General features: G+C 50.2%; 1 protein-coding gene across 2 annotated transcripts in view; it reads right to left on the bottom strand.

Annotated features, from left to right (window-relative positions):
- LOC105727047 (amyloid-beta A4 precursor protein-binding family A member 2-like) overlaps positions 1–24,446 on the bottom strand; it is a 72,262-nt gene extending 47,816 nt beyond the window's left edge. Inside the window, exons 1-2 of one of the 2 annotated variants that reach the window (XM_064378652.1) lie at positions 24,407–24,446; positions 4,010–4,976 (exon numbers count right to left, since the gene is read on the bottom strand). In XM_064378652.1, the coding sequence (XP_064234722.1) occupies positions 4,128–4,574 (447 nt within the window). In that variant the 5' untranslated portion in view covers positions 4,575–4,976; positions 24,407–24,446 and the 3' untranslated portion in view covers positions 4,010–4,127. Of the gene's footprint in view, positions 1–4,009; positions 4,977–24,406 lie in introns of those variants that run through there. The other variant, XR_010343442.1, reaches the window with a different exon arrangement.

Genomic DNA, 24,446 nt, shown 5'->3' with positions numbered 1-24,446 from the left:
ACCTAATCAAACTCCACAGCTTCTGCACAGCAAAAGAAACAGTCATTAGAGTGAATTGGCAACCAACAGAATGGGAAAAAATTTTTGCAATCTACCCATCTTACAAAGGGCTGATATCCAGAATCTACAAAGAACTAAAACAGATTTACAAGAAAAAAACAAACAAGCCCATTCAAAAGTGGGCGAAGGATATGAACAGATACTTTACAAAAGAAGACATACATGAGGCCAACAAACATATGAAAAAATTCTCATCATCACTGGTCATTAGAGAAATACAAATCAAAACTACATTGAGATACCATCTCACACCAGTTAGAATGGTGATCATTAAAAAATCTGGAGACAACAGATGCTGGAGAGGATGTGGAGAAATAGGAACACTTTTACACTGTTGGTGGGAGTGTAAATTAGTTCAACCATTGTGGAAGACAGTGTGGTGATTCCTCAAGGACCCAGAAATAGAAATTCCATTTGACCCAGCAATCCCATTACTGGGTATATATCCAAAGGATTATAAATCATTCTACTATAAGGACACATGCACACGAATGTTCATTGCAGCACAGTTTACAATAGCAAAGACCTGGAACCAACCCAAATGCCCATCGATGATAGACTGGACAGGGAAAATGTGGCACATATACACCATGGAATACTATGCAGCCATCAAAAATGAGTTCGTGTCCTTTGCAGGGAAATGGATGAACCTGGAAACCATCATTCTCAGCAAACTGACACAAGAACAGAAAATCAAACACCACATATTTTCACTCATAGGCGGGTGTTGAACAATGAGAACACATGGACACAGGGAGGGGAGCATCACACACTGGGGTCAGTCGGGGGGAAAACAGGTGGGACAGTGGGGGTGGGGAGTTGGGGAGAGATAGCATGGGGAGAAATGCCAGATATAGGTGATGGGGAGGAAGGCAGCACATCACACTGCCATGTGTGTACCTATGCAACAATCTTGCATGTTCTTCACATGTACCCCAAAACCTAAAATGCAAGAAAAAAAAAAACAACCAATAGATAAATTAAACCAAGGAGCAGGATTAAAAAAACTACCACATAAAAATTAATTGCCAGGATGGCTACATCAGGGACTGAAAAAAAAAAAATTCCATACACTATCATTGAAGAATCTGAAAAAGAAAACAAGAAAATAATTTTTTTGAAAATAATAAAGTATAATACATACAATCAAGGAGGTAAAGATTAATACATTGAAAACTATAAAATATTGCTGATACAAATTAAAGAAGATATAAATAAATGGAAAGACAACTTTGCTCTTGAATTGGAAAAGGTAATGTTAAGATGTCAATATAACCCAAAGTGTTCATCCCTATCCAAATCCCAAAAGTTTTTCCAGAAATAGAAAAAAATATAAAAAATTCCTATGAAATTCAAGGGATCCTGAGTAGCCAACATAATCTTGATAAAGAAGAATGAAGTTGTATGCCTCATATTTTCTGATTTCAAATTTTACTGCAAAGGTACAATAATCACATTAGTGTGTTCTGGCATGAAAACACATATACCAATGGAATATAGTAGAGACTCCAAAAATAAATCATCATATTTATAATCAATTGATTTTTGACACAGGCACTATCACTCAATGAGGAAAGGACTGTGTATTAAACTATTTGGGCTTCTATAACAAAAAAACTTGGACTGGGCAATTTGTAAACAACATGATTTATTGCTCACAGTTCTGGAGCCTGAGGAGTCCAAGATCGAGACACCAGCATACTCAGTGTCTCATGAGGGCCTATTCCTCACAGATGGCACCTTCTATGTGTTGTGTTCTCACATGGCAGAATGGGTAAACAGGCTTCTTTATGTATTATTTTTTTTTAGACAGTCTCTCTCTGTTGCCCAGGATGGAGTGCAGTGGTGCTATCCCAGCTCACTGCAACCTCTGCCTCCCAAGTTCTGAACGATTCTCCTGCCTCAGGCTCTAGAGAAGCTGGCATTACAGGCACACATCACCAAACCTGGTCAATTTTGTATTTTTAGTAGAGACACGATTTCACCATGTTGGCCAGGGTGGTCTCAAACTCCTGACCTCAGGTGATCCACCCTCCTTGGCCTCCCAAAATGCTAGAATTACAGGAGTGAGTCACTGCCCCCAGCCTTATCCTCTTTCATAAAGGAACTAATCCCATTAATGAGGATGAAACTTTTATGACCTAACTAGTCACCTCTCCAAGGTCCCACTTCTTAATACCATTATCAAGGGAGTTAGGGTTTAACATATAAACTTTAGGGGAACAAAAACACACAGACCAAGCAGACAGTCTTTTGAATAAAAGCGATCCTGCATAAACTGGTTATCTATATGCCAAAGAAAAAGCTGGATGCTTACCTTACACCATATACAAAAAATTAACTCAAATTGGATCAAAGAGCTAAATGCAATAGCTAATAGTACTAAAGTCTTAGAGGAAAACAGAATGGAAAGGTTTGTAATATTGGATTTGGCAATGCTTTCTTAGATGAAACACCAAAAACACAGGCAATTAAATTGAAAGTAGATAAATTACACTTAATTGAAATTTAAAATTCTTTTGCATCAAAGGATATGTTCAAAAGAGTGGAAAGGCAATCCACAGAATAAAAGAAAATATCTGCATGTCTTATGTCTGATATTTATAAATATATTCTAAGATATAGATTATGTATATTAAAGAGTTATATTCTACATTCTAAGATATAGCTTATGGTATATTAAAGAATTATATATGTATATTTCAATTTCTAGATCCTTGAGGAATCACCACACTGTCTTCCACAATGGTTGAACTAATTTACACTCTCACCAACAGTGTAAAAGTGTTCCTATTTCTCCACATCCTCTCCAGCATCCGTTGTCTCTAGATTTTTTTAATGATTGCCATTCTAACTGGCGTGATATGGTAACTGAATGTGGTTTTAATTTCCATTTCTCTAATGACCTGTGCTGAGGAGCATTTTTTCATATGTTTGCTGGACTCATAAATGTCTTCTTTTGAAAAGTGTCTGTTCATATATTTCATCCACTTTTTGATGGGGTTTTTTTTTTCTTGTATATTTGACCCAGCAATCCCAATACTAGGTATATTACCAAAGAATTGTAAATCGACCTATTAAAAAGACACATGCACATCTATGTTCATTGTGGCCCTGTTTACAATAGCAGAGACTTGGAACCAACCCAAATGCCCGTTAAAGATAGATTGGATAAAGAAAAAGTGGCACATATACACCATGGAATACTATGTAGCCATAAAAGAGAATGAGTTCATGTTCTTTGCAGGGACGTGGATGAAGCTGGAAACCATCATTCTCATTAGGAGAAATACCTAATGTTGGTGATGGGGGGATGGAGGCAGCAAACCACCATGGCATGTGTATACCTATGTAACAATCCTGCAAGGTAAGATCTGCAGGATCCTTTTCCGAATAGTTATTCACAGCTAACTGCCTATCACGCCAAGGCCCCCAGGCTTTCAGAGACCTGTCCACTGTGAAATACACTCCAGGTCCCACCCCAGCCACCAAGCCACCCACCACTGGCCGCATCTTTGCCACTGCCCCACTGGAACAAGTATGCCCCTGAGGATCGAGGGGCTCTCCCACAGACACTGCCCCACTATGAGCAAACCCAGGGCAGTGGGGGAGATATCGAACCACTTCTAGGTGGGAGGAGGGGCATCTTCTGCCAAAAACTAGTTGCCAATCAGCCCTCAACAAGATTTTACTCCTGCGTCTAAGGGGTGAGCATAAGAGTGGCTGCAGCAGCCACACAACATGCCTGGCAACTGGACCAATAAAGAGTTCAGCCACCATTAGAACTGCAAGGCAAAAAACAAACAAAAAAAAACCAAAACAACAACAAAGAACTGCAAGGCACGCAACCCCTCCCACTGCCTCACTTCAGCATCTGTGGGGACTGTACTGGGACATTTCTTGCTCTTGGGCCCCTCTGCTCCCTTCCCTGAGACATCCAGAGTCCTACCTGCTTGTGGGGCCACTTTGGCCTCTCCTCTGGGGTCCTGATATTGGGCTTGAAGCCTCTCTGGGGGTCTCCACAGTGCTTGGCCTTGGGAGGGAAGTTCAGTGACTTGGGCCTCATTTCATGCCTGCTGGGGCTGCAGCTGGCCTTGTTGGGAAGGCAGGCCTCTGCAACTCCCCAGGTCCCAGCTCAAGCCCATGCTGGCCTCACTAGTGCTAGTGATGCTGGTCATGCTCAGGGTCATGATCTGGTTGATGTCCTCCTCCTGGTCCTCCAAGTCCCCATCCCCACACCTCAAGTGGTAGGGGGAGGCACTGGTGTTCCCATTGGCCTCCATGGGGTAGCAGTCCTGGTAGCCCTCTTTGCTGTGACAGTAGTGGCCATCTTCTTCCTGGCCATGGGCCTCCAGGACAGAGGGCTCATCCTCCAGGATGGGCAGGTGGCTGCCCAGGTAATCCTGGCTTCCCTCAGCCCCGTGGCCATAAGGGTGCAGGCCCACGGAGTCCACCCTCTGCTCACTCCTCCACTGCCTCCTGGCACTCGTCGGTGTCCACAGGGTGCACACCATGGGCCAGGTACTCCTCCCAGTTGTAGTCCATGCTCTTCAGGTAGCTGTCATCCTCAGGGCAGTAGTGGATATAGTAGGTGATGCCCTCTTCCTCGGACAGGCCCTTGTCATAGTCCTCCTCCTCCTCAGAGGTGTTATTCATGTAGTCGGAGCTGGAGTCCCCATCGGGGCTGTGGTAGTGGCACTCCTGCTCCTTGGGCTTGGGGATCGCTGGCCATAGGACAGCCAGCTCCTGGCCCTCGGGCACACAGCCCTCCTAGGGTAGCTCCATGTTCTCACTCCTGGCCGTGGGAGACATGGCCTGGCCTCACCCTGTGGTTCAACATGCTGCTCCCCATGCGCTCACATTTCCAGTGGGCCATGGCAGGCACTCATGCAGCTATCATCACCCAGGGGCAACCACTGTAGGAGGAACATTGGGAAGGACAGAGTCAAAACCTCACAAAGCCTGGTCATACATGGGGTCACTCACCCCCATGGTGCCTCCTACCACATTCTCCCACAGCAATGGGAAAAATGACAGCTGAGATTTTCGCTGCAGCATTCTTTTAAAAAACTGGAAATGACCTAAGTACCCATAAATAAAAGAATGGTTAAATAAATGATGGCAGAGTTTGCGCGCTCTAAGAGTCGATGGCATTTTTAAAGAGGCAGGACAACATACACTACAGTGAGGGATCTTAAAGGCCTGTTTTGGATGGAAAATGGCAAGTGAGCTACAGCGAGCACACGTGTGTAGATCCCAGTTCCAGCTCTGTCAAGATGGCTAGAGAATACACACACACTCCCCAGCCCATACGCAGACGCAAAGGCACACAGAAAGGGGGAGACCCCAATGGCTTGTCAGCCATGTCCTCTGGGGAGGGGAGGGGAGGGGAGGCGAGGGGGAGAGAGGTGGGAGAAGAGGGGCTGTGCACATTTTACTTTATTAAAGATGCATGTACTGGTTGAGTGTTTTACCAAAATGCATTGATTGTTCACCAGCATTATAATCAAATCGACCTGCACACCTTTGAGGGTCTCTCTTCTAGCTGCAGAGATGTCAGAACTGAGATAGAATGTCCCATGGGGAAGGGCAGACACCAAGGGAAGGAAGTGGGACCTCCTGCACCAGCTGCTGCTCTGGGCATCAGCAGAGGTGGCAAACAGGCCAGTTTCCTCCAGGAAAGCAGTCGGAGTAGAGGGGCCAGCCTCCCATGAGATCCAGACATGAGTACTCCACAGGGCACAGCCAGAGACACCCAAAACACAGGAGGGGGTGCTGACCCAAGGGAGGGCAGGACCAGGGGATGTGCCAGCCAGCATAGCTGGGGCACATAGACAGGCAGTATTAATTTGGGAAAAACTAAATCGTTCAGTTCAATACTTTGAATGCAAAACGAGTAGTTTGCATACAAATGTGTGTGGCGGGGGTGTGTGGTGTATGCATGAGATACAGTGTGTGTGGTGTGGTGAGTAGGGAGTGTGCTCTGTGTGTGTGTGTGTATGGTGGCAGGGAGTCCTGGAGGGTGTGGTGTGTGGAGTGTACTGTGTATGGTGTGTGGTATGGGATATGTGTGATGTGAATGTGATATATGTGTGGAGTATGATGTAGTGTTGAGTATGTATGTATGTTTTATGTGCATGGTGTAGTGTTTGCGGTGTGTGGTATGTATGGGGTGTGTGTAACTGTGGTTGTATGAGGTGTGTGTAGTATATGTGCTGTGCATGGGGTGTGTGTGGTGTACATGAGGTGTGTATGGTGTATGTATGTATGATATTGTGTGGTGTGTGTTATTTGTGTAGTGTGAATAAGTTGTCTGTGTGGAATGTGGTGTGTTGTATGGGTGATGTAATATGTATGTGGAGTGTGGTGTGCTGTGTATGTGGTATTTATGAAGTGTCTGTGTGTGTGTGGCATGTATGCGGTGTGTGGTGTGTATGAAATGTATATGGTGTATGTATGGTATGTGGTGAGTGTGGTGTGTGTTGTGTGTATATGTGTGTGGTGTGTATGTGCTATATGTGTGGTATGTGTGAAGAGTGCATGATGTGTACGAAGCATGTGTGTAATGTTTGTGAGGTGGACATGATATGTGTGTGGTGTATAAGGGTTGTGTGTGGTGTCTGTGAAGTGGGTTTAATATGTGTGTGGTGTCTGTGGTGTATATGGGTTAAGTGCATGGTGTGTGTGAGGTGGGCATGGTAATATATATGGTGTGTGTGTGAGGATTATATGCATGTGGTGTGTATGGGGTATGTGTGTTGTGGGTGTGGTATATATGGGTTCATTGTGTGCAGTGTGTGAGGTGGGCATGGTGTACATGTGGTGTGAAGTGTGTGGTGTGTGTGAGGTGGGTATAATATGTGTATGGTGTCTGTGGTGTATATGAGTTAAGTGCATGGTGTGTATAAGGTGGGCATGGTATCTATGTGGTGTGTGTGAGGTGGTTATAATATGCATGTGGTGTGTATGGGGTATGCGTGTGAGGTGGATATGATATGTGTGTGGCATGTGAGGTGGGTATGATATGTGTATGGTGTATGTGAGGTGGGTATGATATGTGTGTGGCATGTGTGGGGTGGGTATAATACGTGTGTGGTGTGTGTGAGGTGGGTATGATATGTGTGGTGTGTGTGAGGTGAGTATAATACATGTGTGGTGTGTGTGAGGTGGGTATGATATGTATGTGGTGTGTGAGGTGGGTATGATGTGTGTGGTGTATATGGGTTAAGTGTGTGGTGTGTGTGAGCTGGGCATGGCATATATATGGTGTGTGTTGTGCGAGATGGGTATATGTGTGTGGTGTCTGTGTGGTGTATATGGGGTGTGTGTGGTATGCGTGAGGTATCATGTGTGTGGTGTGTATGTAGTGTATATGGGTTAAGTCTGGTGTGTGAGAGGTGGGTGTGGTATGTGTGTAGTGGATGTGAGATGGGTATGACATCAGTGTAGTGTGTGTGTAGCCTATATGGGTTAAGTGTGTGGTGTGTGTGAGGTGGGTATGATGTATATGTGTGGTGTGTATGCCATATATGGGTTAAGTGTGTGGTGTATGTGAGGTGGGCATGGTATATATGTGGTGTGTGAGGTGGGTATGTGTGTTGTGTATGGGATATGTGTGTGAGGTAGGAATGATGTGTGTGTGGTGTATATGGGTTAAATGTGTGGGGTGTGTGAGGTGGGCATGTTTTATAAATGTTATGTGGTGTGTGAGGTGTGTATGATATGTGTGTTGTGTGTGGTGTGTATGGGGTATGTGTATGGTGTGTGTGAGGTGGATATGACATGTTCCTGGTGTGTCAGGTGGGTATGGTATGTGTATGGTGTGTGTGAGGTGGTTACAGTATGTTTGTGATATATGTGGTGTATCCATACAAATTCAATGTGTGGGATGTGTAAGGTGGGCCTGGTGTATAATGTAGTGTATGGTGTGTGAGGTGGGTATATGTGTGTTGTGCATGGTGTGTATGGGGTATGGGTGTGGTATCTGTGAGGTGGGCATGGTATGTGTGTGGTGTGTGTGCTACATGTGGGTTAAGGGTGTGGAGTGTGTGAGGTGGGCATAGCATATATGTAGTCTGTGGTGTGTGAGGTGGATAGATATGTTTGTTGTGTGTGGTGTGTATGGGGTATGTGTGTGGTGTGTGAGAGGTGGGCATGGAATGTGTGTGGTATGGGTACATATGTGCACACATGCATACCTGTGCACTGCAGAGGACAGGCAGGCCCAGTCCGGGAAACACAGCGGTGACCAGCTCAGCCAAGGCAGGGCTTCGAGTGGGAGTGGCCAGGCCCCTGGCAGCTCAGGATCCTGGATGCACTTGTGCTATAGCTGGCCTGGAGCCAGAACCTGAGCAATGCCATTTTATAAGACAAAGCTGTGTCTCCAAAAATGAGTTGTAATAACTGCCCCATTCTCCTTGCAATAACTGCTGACTTTGGTTTTTGCTTATCAGGATACGCGGCCCAAGCTAATTTCATCTTGGCCCCTGAGAACTAAGATCTGTAAATTCCACCGCTACCCAGACAATGTGTAAACTAACGTTTATCTTCACTTCTGTAAATCACTTAGGTAGCAATTAGAGTGACAATAAGCCCCCGAGCCCTCGGAATGTCTGGAGGCCCCCACCCTCGTCCCTGCCCAGGAGGTGATTTACAGAATCCACCAGCCCTCGGAATGTCTCAAGCCCCTTCATCCCCCTCCCCGTTCATCACCCCCACTCCCAAGGTGGTTTTTCGGGTATAAAAAGTCTTGGCACCCTCCCTTCGGGGCCGCCGGTTAGAGAGACGTGAGTCCTCCGTGGTCACCGGCAATAAAGACCCTGCAATTTGGCATACTTTTGTCTTGGTGAATTATTTTAATTTTGCATCCCAATACAGCATTCTGGAGGCCCCAGCGAGATATTCTCTCATCACCAGACAAAAACCATCTCAGAGTCTCACCCGGGTGGCCGTTCCTGCCTCGGGGACCTCTAGGGGAGGCGCCCCGGAGCTCTCTCAGGGCCCCGGAGTGCCACCGAGGAGGCAAAGCGACCACCCAGCCGACATTCACCCAAAATTCCTCAGGGTCCTAAAAACGTCCGGAGGTTAAGTTTGGTCTGGGCACTAGTTCAAAGTAAGGGCCTGAGTCAGGGGACTGACAAGTCATTGCAACTCTGACCTGGCAAGCCTCACCGAGATGTTGCTTGAGGCTTCTGGTAGCTGGTACAGTGGGTGCCAGCCTTCTGGTGGTTGTCATATTGGGTGGCAGCCTTCTGGTGGCTGGTGCAGGGGGTATCAGCCTTTTGGTAGCTGGCACAGTGGGTGTCAGCCTTCGTGTGGCTGGTGCAGGGGCTATCAGCCTTTTGGTAGCTGGCACAGTGGGTGGCAGCCTTCGTGTGGCTGGTGCGGGGGTATCAGCCTTTTGGTAGCTGGCACAGTGGGTGTCAGCCTTCAGGTGGCTGGTGCAGGGGGTATCAGCCTTTTGGTAGCTGGCATAGTGGGTGTCAGCCTTCGGGTGGCTGGTGCAGTGGGTATCAGCCTTCTGGTAGCTGATATAGTGGGTATCAGCATTTGATTGTTTTCCATAACCTCTGTGTGAGTGAAAGAGTGAGTGTGTATATATGTAGTCCCATGGCTGAAAAGCTACGGGGCTTGTGTGGGCCTTCACCTGTGGTTCCACAGGGGTGTCATAAGGCATAACAGTGATTCACCTCAGAGCTGTCCTACTCGGACTTTCATCCTGAGGTGACCAGGCCTAGGGATTATACAGGTACATCTTTCGCTAAGACACCCCTGAAACATTCCTCTGGGAACGTGGCCGGGCAGGCATCTGACTGGTCTCCCATCTGGGGGGCACCCACCCTTTGTCTGTCGCTCTTGTATGTGGTCCTGTCCTGTCTGTAAGTTTGTCAGTTTTATTAGACTCCTGCTAGCAGACATACACTGGTTTAGGCCATCTTCCCTTGAGGTAGAGGATGTTTTACAGTGGTTGATGGACCTCTGGATGCAGGGAACTTTTATTAATTACACCCCAGCAGAAATTACTCTTTTTTCCTTCTTCCTCATCTTCTTCTATGACTGAGGCCTCACTCTTTCTTCTTTCACCATGTGGCAGATAGACCTAACTCTAGTTGTCTTTATTCTCTTCCTTGTTATAATCATTGTGGCCTGTAAATTCTCCCAGCCACCTCCCCCAGGAAAAGAGTACCTGTACCCATGCTGGGTCTGATTCCATGTCGGGGAGGCAGTTGTGCCCTTGACACCTCGGAAGTAGTTTCTTTGGGGTCGTAGGAAACAAAGCCCTAGATCAGAGTCTATGAGTGTTCTTTCTCAGGCTGGGGTGGAAAAACTGGTAACTGCCTATCCTGCCAGAAAAGTGTCCAATGTTGTTATGGGCAGTGCCCAACGGTGCATCACAGAGAGAGAAGAGAGAGGAGAGGAGAGTAGACAGAAGAGAGAGAAAGAGAGAAAGAAGACAGAAGAGAGAGAAAGAGAGAAAGTAGACAGAAGAGAGAGGAGAAAGGACAAGAAAGTAAGAGAGGGGAAAAAGAGAAGAGACAGAAGAGAGAAAGAAAGGAGACAGGAGAGGAAAGAGAGAGGAGAGAGGAGAGAGAAAGGAGAAAGAGAGGAGAGGAGAGGAGAGAGAGGAGAGAGGAGAGGAGGGAGAGAGGAGAGGAGAGAGAGAGGAGAGAGAAGAGGAGAGAGAGGGGAGAGGAGAGAGAGAGGAGAGAGAAGAGGAGAGAGAGAGAAAGGAGAAAGAGAGGAGAGGAGAGAGAGAGAGAAGGGAAAATGTTTTTTAGGGTCCCTGTGTGAAGGCGACCAAAAAGCCTCAGGGGCGGGAATCTCTCAGCTGGCCTAGTGGCTTTCTAACCCTATGTAAAGCAAGTGACTTGTTAGCACAGTCATTAAGGTGCGGGGCCCGCAACGGCAAGGTTGCTGTGTCAAATCCTCAGTGGAGCCAGCCTAACAAAAAGGAAAAAGCCTCTTGAAAAATTCAAAAGCTAAAGGCTACAGGACTTTATGTTTAGCATAATTTGTCTTACTTAAAATTGGCTCTCTACAACAAAACTTTTCCATCTAAATTAGCTTAAACAAACAAACAAACCAACAAAGAATAATTAAAACAGGTTCCAGGACCCCGAGAAAGACCAAAATGGGCTCCTAACAGTCCCGACCATGCCCCTCTCTGATGCATGATGGAAAAATTTAAAACAGCATTCTCTAGCCAGTATGGTGTTAAGCTAACCCTACAGAGGCTTCGGACCCTCTGTGAGTTAGAGTGGCCAGCCTTTGGGGTAGGCTGGCCAGATACGGGGACATACGACCCCAAAATAACTCAGGCTGTCTGAGACATCGTGACAGGGTCCCTGGGCCACCCCGATCAATTTCCATACATTAATCAATGGCTAGAATTGATCCAACACCCTCCTCCTTGGCTTAAAAATGTACAAAACGGGCTGGACTTCATGTTAGCAAGCCCAAAGAAGAGCCCCTCAGCACCAGCTATTCTTCCAGCCCTTGCCAAGGACCAAGAGATGCCTCCACCATATTCTAAGCCCTTGGGGATGGGGTCCCGACACCCCTCTCCGGACAGTACTAATGATCGGCCCTTGTCTCCTCTCCACACTCGAAGCGGGACCCCACACCCCCCAAAGCTGCTGCCCCTCCAGGAAGCACCTCCCGCAGATGGCAGCAGCTGGGGCAGCCCCTTCTTTGTTCATATCCCTTTTTCCTGTAGTGATTTGTATAACTGGAAAGTGATAGAAATCAAAGAAAGGGCCAAACACCAAGTGCTGGCACAAGCTTTATTAAGAGTAAGGGAAAAGCTGCCAGGCTGCACCAAAAATTGGTGCACGGCACCCGTGGCGTGGCAAAGGGGATTTTTATGGCCTGCAAGCCAGCAGATGCCTCCAGTGTGAGAGGCTGTGCAGGGGGGGAGGTGCTGGGGAACTGCTGAGTTTAATAGTTCCTGGGAGGGGTTCATGCTGGGGAACTGCTAAGATGGCGAGAGGGGGAGGGTTAGAAACCTGCTGAGATGAAATGTTCCCTGGGAGGGGGTTGTGCTAGGAGGCTGGGGAACTTAAGGCGGTGTCGGGGTTTTACAATAGAGTAAGTTCCATCAGAAGGCTCAACATCCCCCATTCTCTGAGAAGCCGCAGGCTTTGACATGGCTCTTAGAGTCTGTACTCTAGATTCATCGCCCCACTTAAGACAACTGCCAACAATTATTACTGATTCTGTTCACCACAGAGGAGAGAAGTAGAATTAGACAAGAAACCCATAAAGCAATACTTGGGATGGGGGGAGGGTCAGTAGAAGACCGTGAGGAGCAAATTAATGAAATTTTCCCTTCCACCAGGCCCCAATGGGACCCAAACACCTCAGAGGGCCTGCAGGCTTTGAACAATTTTCACCGGTACTTGTTGGAGGGGGTTAGAGGGGCAGACCAGAAACCTACCAACCTTTCCAAGGTAGGGACCGTGACCCAAGGTCCGCAGGAGTCCCCAGCCACTTTCCTAGCGTGCCTATAGGATGCCTACTGTACCTACACCCCCATAGACCCTGAGGCCCTGGAGAATCAGCAGGCCATCAACTTGGCTTTCATTTCCCAATCTGCCCCAGACATAAAAAGAAAATTGCAAAAATTAAAAGGGTTCCAGGGAATGAATTTAACTCAGTTGTTGGAGATTGCCCAAAAAGTCTTTAACAATAGAGACACCTTAGAGGCTAAACAAGATAAGAGAGTTACTAAGGCAATGATAGCAGCACTCCAGGACACCGGAGTTATCTCACGAGGACCAGGAGACCAGCAGAGAGGCCTCGGGGAACAAAGGCCCAGATTAGGGCACAACCAATGTGCACTCTGCTGACGAAAGGGACACTGGAAAAACGAACGTACTTGATCCAGTAGCCTCCGGATGGCCAGTGTGCCTGAGAGCAGTGGCAGCCACAGCCCTATTAGTCAAAGCTGACTTTGGGGCAGGGGTTAAACTTAGTGGCAGCCCATGCGGTGGAGTCACTACTCCATGGAGCTCCGGGAAAATGGATGTCTAATGCCCACGTAGTCCAATACCAAGCCTTACTTTTGGACCAGCCCGCATAAAATTTTCAAAAACCACAGTTTTAAACCCCGCCACATTGCTACCTGACAGCGAGCCAGAGGACCCCTTACACAACTGCCAACAGACAATAGATGTCCTCCATGCTGCATGGCCGGATCTCACCGAAGTCCCCCTGCAGAACCCAGAGAGGTACTGTATACAGATGGCAGCAGTTTCATGGTCGATGGAGTCAGGTACACCGGGGCAGATGTGGTCACCCTAGAGCGGGTTATTTGGGCTCAGGCTCTTCCACATGGAACCTCAGCTCAAAAGGCAGAACTCATAGCTCTGATAAAGGCCTTGAGCTGGGCAGAGGGAAAAACTGTCAACATATATACTGATAGCCGGTATGCCTTTGCTACGGCCCATATACATGGAGCCATTTATAGAGAAAGAGGGTTGCTTACCTCAGAAGGAAAAATTATCAAAAACAGAGAAGAAATCCTTGCTCTACTAGAAGCTATATGGAAGCCCAAAGCAGTGGCAGTAATACACTGCAAAGGACACCAGAAAGGAGATGCACCAGAGGCAAGGGAAAATAGGGCAGGGGACCTATAAGCCAGACAGGCAGCCTTAGGACCGGTGAAACCTCTAACTCTTCTCGTGACCTTGCCGGCCCCAACCCTGCCCTCTACCCCTATATACTCACCTGATGAGGAAAACTTTGCTAAAGAACAGGGGGGACAACAAGATTCCACAGGATGGTGGATTCTACCAGACTCAAAGATTGTGCTCCCCCAGGCTCTAGGATGGACTCTAGTTAAGGACACACACCAGGCCACACACTTAGGGCAAACAAAACTAACTGAGCTGCTGAGGGCCAAATACTACATTCCACATTTATACGAGATTGTTAGGAAAACTACTACTCGTTATAGTGTATGTGCCTGGGTAAATCCAGGAGGCAGTAGGTCTAGTCAGGCAGGGATAAGGCTTAGGGGATCTAGCCCAGGGGAACTCTGGGAAGCAAATTTTACTAAAATAAAGCCCCCAGCGTGTGGCTACATATACCTCCTTGTGTTCATAGACACTTTTTTGGGATGGGTCGAGGCTTTTCCCACTAGGTCAGAAACTGCATTAGTAGTAACAAAAAGATTGTTACAGGACCTGGTTCCTCAATTTGGCTTGCCCCTGCCACTGGGATCAGATAATGGCCCTGCATTTACAGCACAGGTTTCTCAGGGCCTGGCCAAGGCCCTGGGCATATCCTGGAAACTACACTGTGCCTATTGCCTCCAGAGTTCAGGGCAGGTTGAAAGGATGAACCGGACCATAAAGGAAACTTTAACAAAATTCATTCTACAGACCTGTGAAAACTGGGTCAACCTGCTTCCTTTTGTTCTCCTCCATACCCGATGTACTCTCTATAAAAAAAAAGGCTTCATTCCTTTTGAGATTATGTTTGGGAGACCCCCTCCCTTACTCCCCAAACTTGCGGACGCCATACATGCTAAAGTCCATAACCATACACTCCTTAAGTTCTTGCAGGCACTCCAGTCTGTTCAGTCCCAGGTGCACACGCTCATCAGGGAGACTCAGCCTACCCCAGTGGACCTCACTGACCAGCCAGTACACCCCTTCCAGCCCGGGGACAAAGTCCTGGTAAAGAGATTCACCGCTTCCAGCCTAACTTCTCACTGGAAAGGACCCTACACCGTGATCCTGGTCACCCCCACGGCAGTCAAGGTGGATGGACTGACTGCCTGGATTCACCACTCACATGTCAGGACTGCCCCCCCACCCCAATGCAAGATGGGAAGCGGCTCCATCCTCAATGGACCTCCTAAAGCTAAGACTATTGCGCTGTTCTCAGTCATCATCCTAATCTCCCTGATTCCTGCAACCACCCTCCAAAAGGGACCCTCCTTGGCACCCACCTACTGCCGATGGGCCATCATCAAGGGCTCCACTGGAGCACATGTTAGTTCCCTAACTGGAAAGGGATCCACCCTAGTCAACCTAACCCTGGAGTACACTCCAGAGATCCCCATTACCTTCTCCCTAGACCTCTGTGCCCTCCTGGGCCCCAACCTAAATTTCAGAACAAGTGGAGATATAGCTGGGTGCAGCAGTTCAGGGGCAGAGCGACAACTTCAGAGGATGAGACATTTGTGCCCAGGGTCCACACCAGATAAAAGATGGAATTGTAATGACTTGCATGAGTTCTTCTGCCCCTATTGGGGCTGTGAGTCTGTCTCCACTATATCAGGATATACTATAAAAAGGGATTCTTTCATTTCGTTCACCCTAGGCTCTCCCCTAAACACTTGCTCCACTGGTTCTTGTAACCCACTTAAGATAACAGTCCTGTATCCAGATGGGAGGTGGGCTACAGGACGCACGTGGGCCTCAGAGTATATATGAGTGGGTAGGACATGGGAAACATCTTTACCATCTAGTGTATACCGTTGCCCAGACCCGACCGCCCAGTGGGGCCCGTAGCAGAGGTCCTAAAACCCCCACAAACCTTCCCCAAGATCCAAATAGCTCCCACTCTTAGCTCGACTACCCCTACTCCCAACCTACCCTCCACTCCTAGCTCTACTACCTCCATTCCTAACCTGTTCACAGAAGCCCCCCCTAGACACAGAAGGCTTGAACCTTCTGAACATGTCCTCCACACACCACCTGCTCAACCAGACAAACCCAGACCTAGATAAAGACTGCTGGCTATGCCTAAATCCACAGCCACCGTTTTACATAGGCCTAGCAGCACAACCCAATATAGCCCCCTCAAGTACTTCACGTACTGAGAGATAGTTCCACATAATCCTAGGGGATTTAGAGGGAGAAGGCAGATGTTACCATTCCCCTAACTATAATCGTGCCAGCTCCCCATACTGACATTTTTGCAAAAACACCCTCATTTTGAGTTATAGCCAGACCAGTTTTTACTACACTGCACCAGACTCTGCTTGGTTCACCTGTACTTTTGGCCTGATGAGCTGCATATGCACCTACCAGTTCAGCAACTCCTCAAAACCCATTCTTTGTACCCCCGTATATATATTGCCCCGGGTAAATGTTTATGATGGACCCCAAGGTGAGATTCTCATAGCGCCCGATACCGACAAATGTTGGAAATGGGCCCCCATAATTATACCCCTGTTAGTGGGACTTGGAATATCAGGGTCCACAGCTATAGGAATATCTGCCTTAGTCGCTGGGGACCAAAATTATAAAACTCTGTCACACCAAATAGATACAGATATTACCCATCTGGAGAATTCCATCGCTAAATTAGCTGAACAAGTGGACTCATTGGCTGAGATGGTATTACAAAATAGAAGGGGGTTATACTTATTGTTCTTGAAGGAAGGAGGACTGTGTGTGGCTCTCGGTGAACAATGTTGTTTCTATGCAAATAATTCTGGAATCATCCGAGACAGCCTTGCAATGGTTAGACAAAATGTAGAAACAAGAAAGTGCCTTAGAGAAACCTCAGAAAGTTGGTATCAAACACTGTTCTCTTGGTCCCCCTGGCTAACATCCCTGCTCACTGGATTAGCAGGACCTTTGGTGCTAATGGTCCTAGGGTTAATATTTGGACCATGCCTTTTAAACATCCTCCTCAAATTTACCCAGGAAAGAATAGATTCGGTAAAGTTAATGGTCCTAAGATCCAACTATGGGCCCTTGTGTCAAGAGGAGGAAACCTATTAAAGATTTAATACATGTTAAAAGTGTCTGGTAGGGGACTTTTGGCCCCGTTCCCCAGCCATGTGGAAAGGGCCTAATTCCCGACAAAGGTAGCCCTTCCTCCCCTGCAGGGAGGGGCCCTTATCTCATTCCATCCAGGCCTGGCCCAAGACCAGCAACCTTCCCGCCCAGTCGGTCACTGAACCAATCACCATCCACCCCATCAGCTCTCCCGTAACCTCCCCTCCCACAAACTCCTGCCCGGCAGGTTTCCTGCCTAGCAACCAACCTGGCCAATCACTACCCGCCAGGTCAACTCCCCCTAGCCTATCACTACCTGCCAGATCAGCTCTCCCGCCGCCCCAGGCCCTCTGTCCCTATAAAACAGATTGAACAAAGAAAGCGCGCGCGATTCCTCCCTGCCCGCCGGAGTCACCCGGAGATCCCAATAAAGTCGGTACTGGTCACCACGCTTCCTGCCTCGTGTTGGTCGAGTGCCTGCCTGCCTCCGTGGGTCGGGGTCCCACAACCGGGTCGCACATCTGGTGCCGAAACCCGGGAGGTTCGGGCTGCTGGGCTCCCCACAGCCCCCCTCCCCCGGCGACCTCTCTGGATCTGGCTGATCTACGCTCTGAGTAAAGTAGGACCGATTTTATTACTCTTTCCCTGCCTTACCTTTCCTTCCCCGTGGGGTGCACGGCAGTCCCTCCCAACTCCAACTCCACGGATCTCTCGCCAAGCGCCAGCCGGCCCGAGTACGATCCTCCAACCAGGCTCCAGGAGCCTTTTGGAAGCGCCGGACAGGGGACGCCCTCTCTGACTCTTCCTCTCTCCAATTCTCCGGGTATTTGTAGTGTTTGGGGGACGCCTCTTCCTACATTTACTCGGTAGTTGGTAGGGAACCACTGCCGCGCCACCCATGGGGAATGCAGAGTCCAAAATACCCCTTAACACTCCTCTTGGGTGTTTGTTGTGAAATTTTTCCAAATTGGGATACTCGCAAACCTTGAGGCAAAAGAAACTTATTTTCTTGTCTCAAGTGGCATGGCCTCAGTACCAGCTCGATAACCAGTCACATTGGCCCCCGACTGGTACTTTCGATTTCAACATCCTTCGTGATCTTGATAATTTCTGCCGCCGCACCGGCAAAGAACGCGAGGTGCCTTATGTGAAGGCTTTTTGGGATCTCTGTACCCACCCGGACCTTTGTTCCACTTGCTCTACTCATCAGGTTCTTTTAGCCCAGGTCCCTCGCAACACCTCCTCCACCATCTCCATTACCTCTCCCCCACCTTACTCAACACAGGAAGAGCTGCCTGAACATCTGTCTCCTCCCCCCGCACTTCCTGCCTCAGAGGCCTCGCCTCGCCCTTCCTCCACTCCCTCTGTGCCTCCTCCTTTGGAGACCGCACCCTGCCTTACCTCCCCGGTAGCAGCCCACACTCCTGGCTCTGCTTCGAGAGGTGGCCAGGGCGGAAGGTTTGGTTAGGGTACACGTCCCTTTCTCCCTTCAAGATCTAGCACAAATAGAAAAGTGCTTAGAATCCTTTTCCGCCGATCCATCTACATACATAAAAGAGTTTAAGTACCTCACTCAAGCTTATGACCTCACCTGGCATGACATTAGGGTCATCTGCACCTCTACCCTAACGGCCGAGGAACACGAGCGTATTCTGGCCGCCACCCAACACCAGGCAGACAAAGATCATGCCATAGACAATCAAATTCCTTTAGGCCCTGAAGTTGTCCCCAATGAGGACCCGCGGTGGGATTATCAGGCAGGACGGGGCTCTGATATACCCAGGCGGGACCGCATGATACGGTACCTCCTTCGGGGAATGGAGGCCGTATCGAACAAGGTAGTCAATTATGATAAATTAAGAGAGGTCACCCAATTCCCAGATGAAAGTCCCGCTCTTTTCCTAGGCCGCCTACAAGAAGCTCTAGTCCGATATACTCGACTAGACCCTATATCCCAAAATGGTGGCCGTATCACGCCCTTAAGATGGTGGCCGCCTTACACTTTTAATCCTATCCTGTGCCTCGCCCTTAAGATGGTGGCCGCCTTACACTTTTAATCCTATCCTGTGCCTCGCCCTTAAGATGGTGGCCGCCTTACACTTTTAATCCTATCCTGTGCCTCGCCCTTGAGATGGTGGCCGCCCTACACTTTTAATCCTATCCTGTGCCTCGCCCTTGAGATGGTGGCCGCCTTACACTTTTAATCCTATCCTGTGCCTCGCCCTTAAGATGGTGGCCGCCTTACACTTTTAATCCTATCCTGTGCCTCGCCCTTAAGATGGTGACTGCTTTATACTTTTAATCCTATCCTTCTTTCTTTCTGCCTAATTCCAATGCCACAGTCCTAGCTTCCCATTTCATTTCCCAGTCTGCCCCTGATATCAGGAAGAAACTAAAAAGGTAGAGGAGGGTCCGGAAACCCCCATACAAGACCTGGTAAACATGGCCTTTAAAGTTTTTAATGCCAGGGAGGACACAGCTGAGGCAGCCCGCCAAGCCCAAATGAAGCAGAAGGTCACCTTGCTTGCTGCCGCCCTGAGGCCGACAGGAAACCCAAAGCCAGGGAACCCAAAGCTAAAAAGCAACTCCTGTCCTCCTCCTGGAGCATGCTTTAAGTGTGGCAAGGAGGGACACTGGTCCTCGACCTGCCCCCAGCCTCATCTGCCCACTAAGCCTTGCCCTATTTGCCAGCTCATGGGACACTGGAAGTCGGACTGCCCCAACTTGCCCAGGGTCCCGGCCCCTCCAGGTCGGCGCACTGGACAGCAGGGGGCAGCCGCTGGGAGCCTGGAACCTGGTCATGCAACCCAAGACGCAGGCACCCAGAATTCCCCGTTCCCGGAATTACTGGGGCTGTTGGACGAATAGTGGGGCCCTGGCTCCCCAACTCCGGTTACCCTTGCCGAGCCCAGGGTTATACTCAAGGTAGCGGGTAAAAGTGTCTCCTTCTTGCTCGACACGGGGGCTACTACCTATTCTGTGCTCCCCACTTTTTTCTGGACAAATCATTCCTTCCCAGGTCTCTATTATGGGGATTGACCAGGCCAAACCTTGCCACTTACATGCTCATATGGCCCTACCCAGTTTACTCACTCCTTCTTGGTAATTCCATCTTGCCCGGTGCCTTTACTGGGCTGAGATATCCTCTCCAAACTAAACGCCAGCATTGCCTTCTCCCCAACCGTTCAGGGTGATTTCCTCTTACTGGCCTATGCTCCCGAACATCCACAATCCGTAGACAGTCTACGTGCCCTCCTCCCCGAGATTAATCCCCAGGTCTGGAATATAGACAGTCCCACGGTGGCAACACACCACCAACCCATTAAAATCCTCCTCCAAGAACACTCCCCTAGGTTCCTTTGCCGTCCTCAATTCCCCATCTCTAAGGCTCACCGCATTGGCCTCAGACCCATCATTGAGCAGCTTAAAAGCCGTGGCTTCTTAATCCCTATAAACTCCCCCTGTAACACCCCTATCCTTCCTGTCCGCAAACCTTCAGGGCAGTATAGGTTAGTCCAGGACTTACGTCTTGTCAACGTGGCAGTTATTCCCATACACCCAGTTGTTCCCAACCCCTACACATTACTCTCACACATCCCCCTGGACACTGCCTACTTCTCGGTGTTAGACCTTAAAGATGCATTCTTCACCATTCCTCTTGACCCAAGCTCATACTTCATCTTTGCCTTCACCTGGGAAGATCCCCTTACGGGAATCTCCCAGCAACTCGCGTGGACGGTCCTCCCTCAGGGGTTTCGGGACAGCCCCCACTTGTTTGGACAGGCACTAGCCCATGACCTACTCAATTGTGACCTTACACCCTCGTCAGTTCTCCAATATGTGGACGACCTGCTAGTTTGTTCCCCCAACCGCCCCGAGTGTATATGGGCCACCACTGCTCTCCTGAACTTTCTAGGGGGCAAGGGGTACCGGGTGTCCCCTAGTAAGGCCCAAATAGCCTCATCCTCAGTCACCTACTTGGGGTTACAGTTAACACCCTGGAAAAAGTCCATCACGGTTGATTGGCTACAGGCTCTTAAAACTCTCCAGCCCCTGCAGCCAGCCCAGGAAATACCCTCCTTTTTGGGCTTGGTTGGGTTTTTCCACCACTGGGTACCTAATTATGCGGCCCTAGCCAAACCTCTGTATCAGGCTGCATCCGACACCCCCACAGGACCGCTCTCTTCCCAGGGCACGGTTACCCAGGCCTTCTGAACACAAGCAGTACTGATATCTTTTAACCATTGTGGATACCTTTTCAGGCTGGATTGAGGCTTACCCTACCGCGTCTGAGTCTGCAGAAACAGTTACCACCCATCTAATCCAGGACATCATACCTCGCTTCGGACTCCCAGCCACCATCCAGTCTGATAACGGTCCGGCCTTTGTCTCCAAAGTTACTAATGCTGTCTCTACCGCCCTAGGAATCCAGTGGAAATTACACACCGCCTACCACCCACAGTCCTCCGGTAAGGTAGAGCGGGCCAATGGCCTCATCAAAGAGCAGCTAACGAAACTCATGCTAGAACTTCGCCAGTCTTGGGTAACCTTGCTTCCCATTGCCCTCGCCTGACTAAGAGCAGCCCCTCGGGGCCCCTCACAGCTCAGCCCGTTTGAGCTGCTGTACGGCCGTCCTTTCCTGCTCTCAACCCCTCCACCTCCTGACGCCGCTCCCTTAGGAGGGTACCTCCCCTGTTCAGCTGACGCCACAGCGTGGTGGTCTTCCTCTATGTATACCCTCTTATCCCCATTAATCGGGCCCCTGGTAATCGTCTGTTTAATTTTACTCATTGCTCCTTGTTTCCTGCAGTACCTGCGGCAGCGCTTCCAGGAGCTTACACGTGTTACCATTCACCAGATGATGCTCCAGCCAATGCCTAACCTCCATTGGCCGGAATATCACCATACTCCTCTCCAGACAGCCTAAACTCCTACCCCCCACCCTTTCGCCGCCCCAAAGTCAGCAGGAAGTAGCCAGAAGGACAGCCGCCGCCCCTTTTCCCTCTTTAAGGAGTTGGGAATGTCTGGTAGGGGACTTTTGGCCCCGTTCCCCAGCCATGTGGAAAGGGCCTAATTCCCGACAAAGGTAGCCCTTCCTCCCCTGCAGGGAGGGGCCCTTATCTCATTCCATCCAGGCCCGGCCCAAGACCAGCAACCTTCCCGCCCAGCCGGTCACTGAACCAATCACCATCCACCCCATCAGCTCTCCCGTAACCTCCCCTCCCACAAACTCCCGCCCGGCAGGTTTCCTGCCTAGCAACCAACCTGGCCAATCACTACCCGCCAGGTCAACTCCCCCTAGCCTATCACTACCTGCCAGATCAGCTCTCCCACCGCCCCAGGCCCTCTGCCCCTATAAAACAGATTGAACAAAGAAAGCGCGCGCGATTCCTCCCTGCCCGCCGGAGTCGCCCGGAGATCCCAATAAAGTCGGTACTGGTCACCACGCTTCCTGCCTCGTGTCGGTCGAGTGCCTGCCTGCCTCCGTGGGTCGGGGTCCCACAACCGGGGTCGCACAAAAAGAACAGGGTGGAATGTGCTACAGCTGGCCTAGAGCCAGAACCTGAGCAATGCCATTTTGTAAGACAAAGCTGTGTCTCCAAAAATGGGTTATAATAACTGCCCCATTCTCCTTGCAATAACTGCTGACTTTGGTTTTTGCTTATCAGGATACGTGGCCCAAGCTAATTTCATCTTGGCCCCTGTGAACTAAGATCTCTAAATTCCACCGCTACCCAGACAATGTGTAAACTAACGTTTTTCTTCACTTCTGCAAATCACTTAGGTAGCAATTAGAGTGACAATAAGCCCCGGAGCCCTCGGAATGTCTGGAGGCCCCCACCCTCGTCCCTGCCCAGGAGGTGGTTTACAGAATCCACCAGCCCTCGGAATGTCTCAAGCCCCTTCATACCACTCCCAAGGTGGTTTTTCGGGTATAAAAAGTCTTGGCACCCTCCCTTCGGGGTCGCCGGTTAGAGAGACGTGAGTCCTCCATGTTCGAGGGCAATAAAGACCCTGCAATTTGGCATACTTTTGTCTTGGTGAATTATTTTAATCTCGCATCCCAATACAGCACACTAAAAGCCTAGGAGGAGAGAACAAACTGTGTCACCATCTCCACCCAAGTTCATCACTAACATGAACCTATAAGCTGTACTGAAACTGAACCAAAAACACTCCAGATGGGCTCAGCACAGCCAAGAGTCGGGGGAACTGTCTTCAATGTTCTCCTTCACCATCTGCAGACAGATCTACCACCAGCAGCCTTTCCAGGCAGTGCCTGCCTTGGGGAAGGGGCCTCGCCCAGGGGCAGGTCCCTTCCGTTTCCCCAACCTGGCACCTGTAGCCCAGGGGCAATGGGGTGTGGGGTATTTAATTGAGAATTTTTTCCCTCTGGGTCTTATTATAAAGGGAAAGGGAAGGGGGCAAAGATCCAGGCTCGGGATATCTGGGGACAGCTAACCCAGAGGTGACCCCAACCCAGTTGCTGCCCGGCACCAGGACTTGTTGCCAGCGCCAAGTGAGGACGGGGGAACGCATGGGGGTAACGCACCAGCAGCCCGCCCAGCCCGGTGGCGGGACCCCAGTGCCCCTCCACCCTCAGACAGCGCCTCTAGCCGGTGCTTAGTGGCCACTGGCTGTGAGACCCCACCCTGACCCAACCTGGGGATGCGACAGCCGCCGCCTAGTACCCGCTGCACCCACCAACTGGTCGTGGGAGAGGGAAGTGGCCGGTAGGAAGAGAATGGGGCCGCTCGCTGAAACCCAGATCCCAGCAACAGCCTCCCCGCAGCCCAGCCGAGTCCAAAGCGCAGCGCTCTGGAATACTGGGGCCGCAACCTCCGGCCGCCCCTCCCCCAACACGCATCCGGGTCCCTGCAGAGCCGCGGGAGGCCCCAGGTTGCCACCGCCGGCGAGTCAGGCAGCCCAAGCCTTCCAGCTTACCTGGCCAGGGCGAGGGGCTGCTTCAGCGCGCTTCAGTCCCCACTCCGCCGCCGCCCGCCCGGCTGCGAAGCCGAGCTCCTCAGTGAGCCCGTGCCCAGCCGCACACACCCAACCCGGAGCCTGTGGCCCAGGAGCAACAGGGTTTGGGATTTTTAATTGAGAAGGTTTTCCCTCTGGACCTTACTATAAAATGAAAGGGGAAATGGGACAAGATCCGGGCTCGGGTTCTCCGGCCACGGAACGCACCAGCGGCACGGCCAGCCTGGTGGGACCGGAGAGGACACCCTCCCTCCCCTACCCCTACCCCCACCCCCACCAGACAGCGCCTGTAGCCGCAGCCAAGTGGCCTGTCACTGCAGAGCCCCCCCGCGCGGGACGCGACAGCTGCAGCCTTGTCCTCGCTGCACCCGCTTGTGGATCTTGGGAGGAGGAAGTGGCCGTAGGAGAGGAGTGGGGCCGCCGGGCTGCACCCCTAGATCCCAGCAACAGCCGTCCCGCAACCCCGTGGAGTCCAGAGGGCAGCGCTCCGAGAGCGAGGGTAGGGCTCCGGGCACAAGGGCAGCCACCTACGCGCCTCCCTCCACTCGTCCCGGTCCCTGCGGCGCCCCGTGAGGTCGCAGGCTGCCACCAGCGAGTCAGGCAGCCCGGGTCCTGCAGCTTACCTGGCCAGGACGCGGGGCTGCTCCAGCGCGCTCCCGTCCC

This window comes from Aotus nancymaae, unplaced genomic scaffold (assembly GCF_030222135.1).
Source record: "Aotus nancymaae isolate 86718 unplaced genomic scaffold, 86718_ANA_hifiasm-v0.15.2.pri h1tg000019l, whole genome shotgun sequence".
Lineage (NCBI taxonomy): Eukaryota > Metazoa > Chordata > Mammalia > Primates > Aotidae > Aotus > Aotus nancymaae.
The sequence above is the reverse complement of the archived record's forward strand: the minus strand, read 5'-3'. Positions and strand labels throughout refer to the sequence as shown.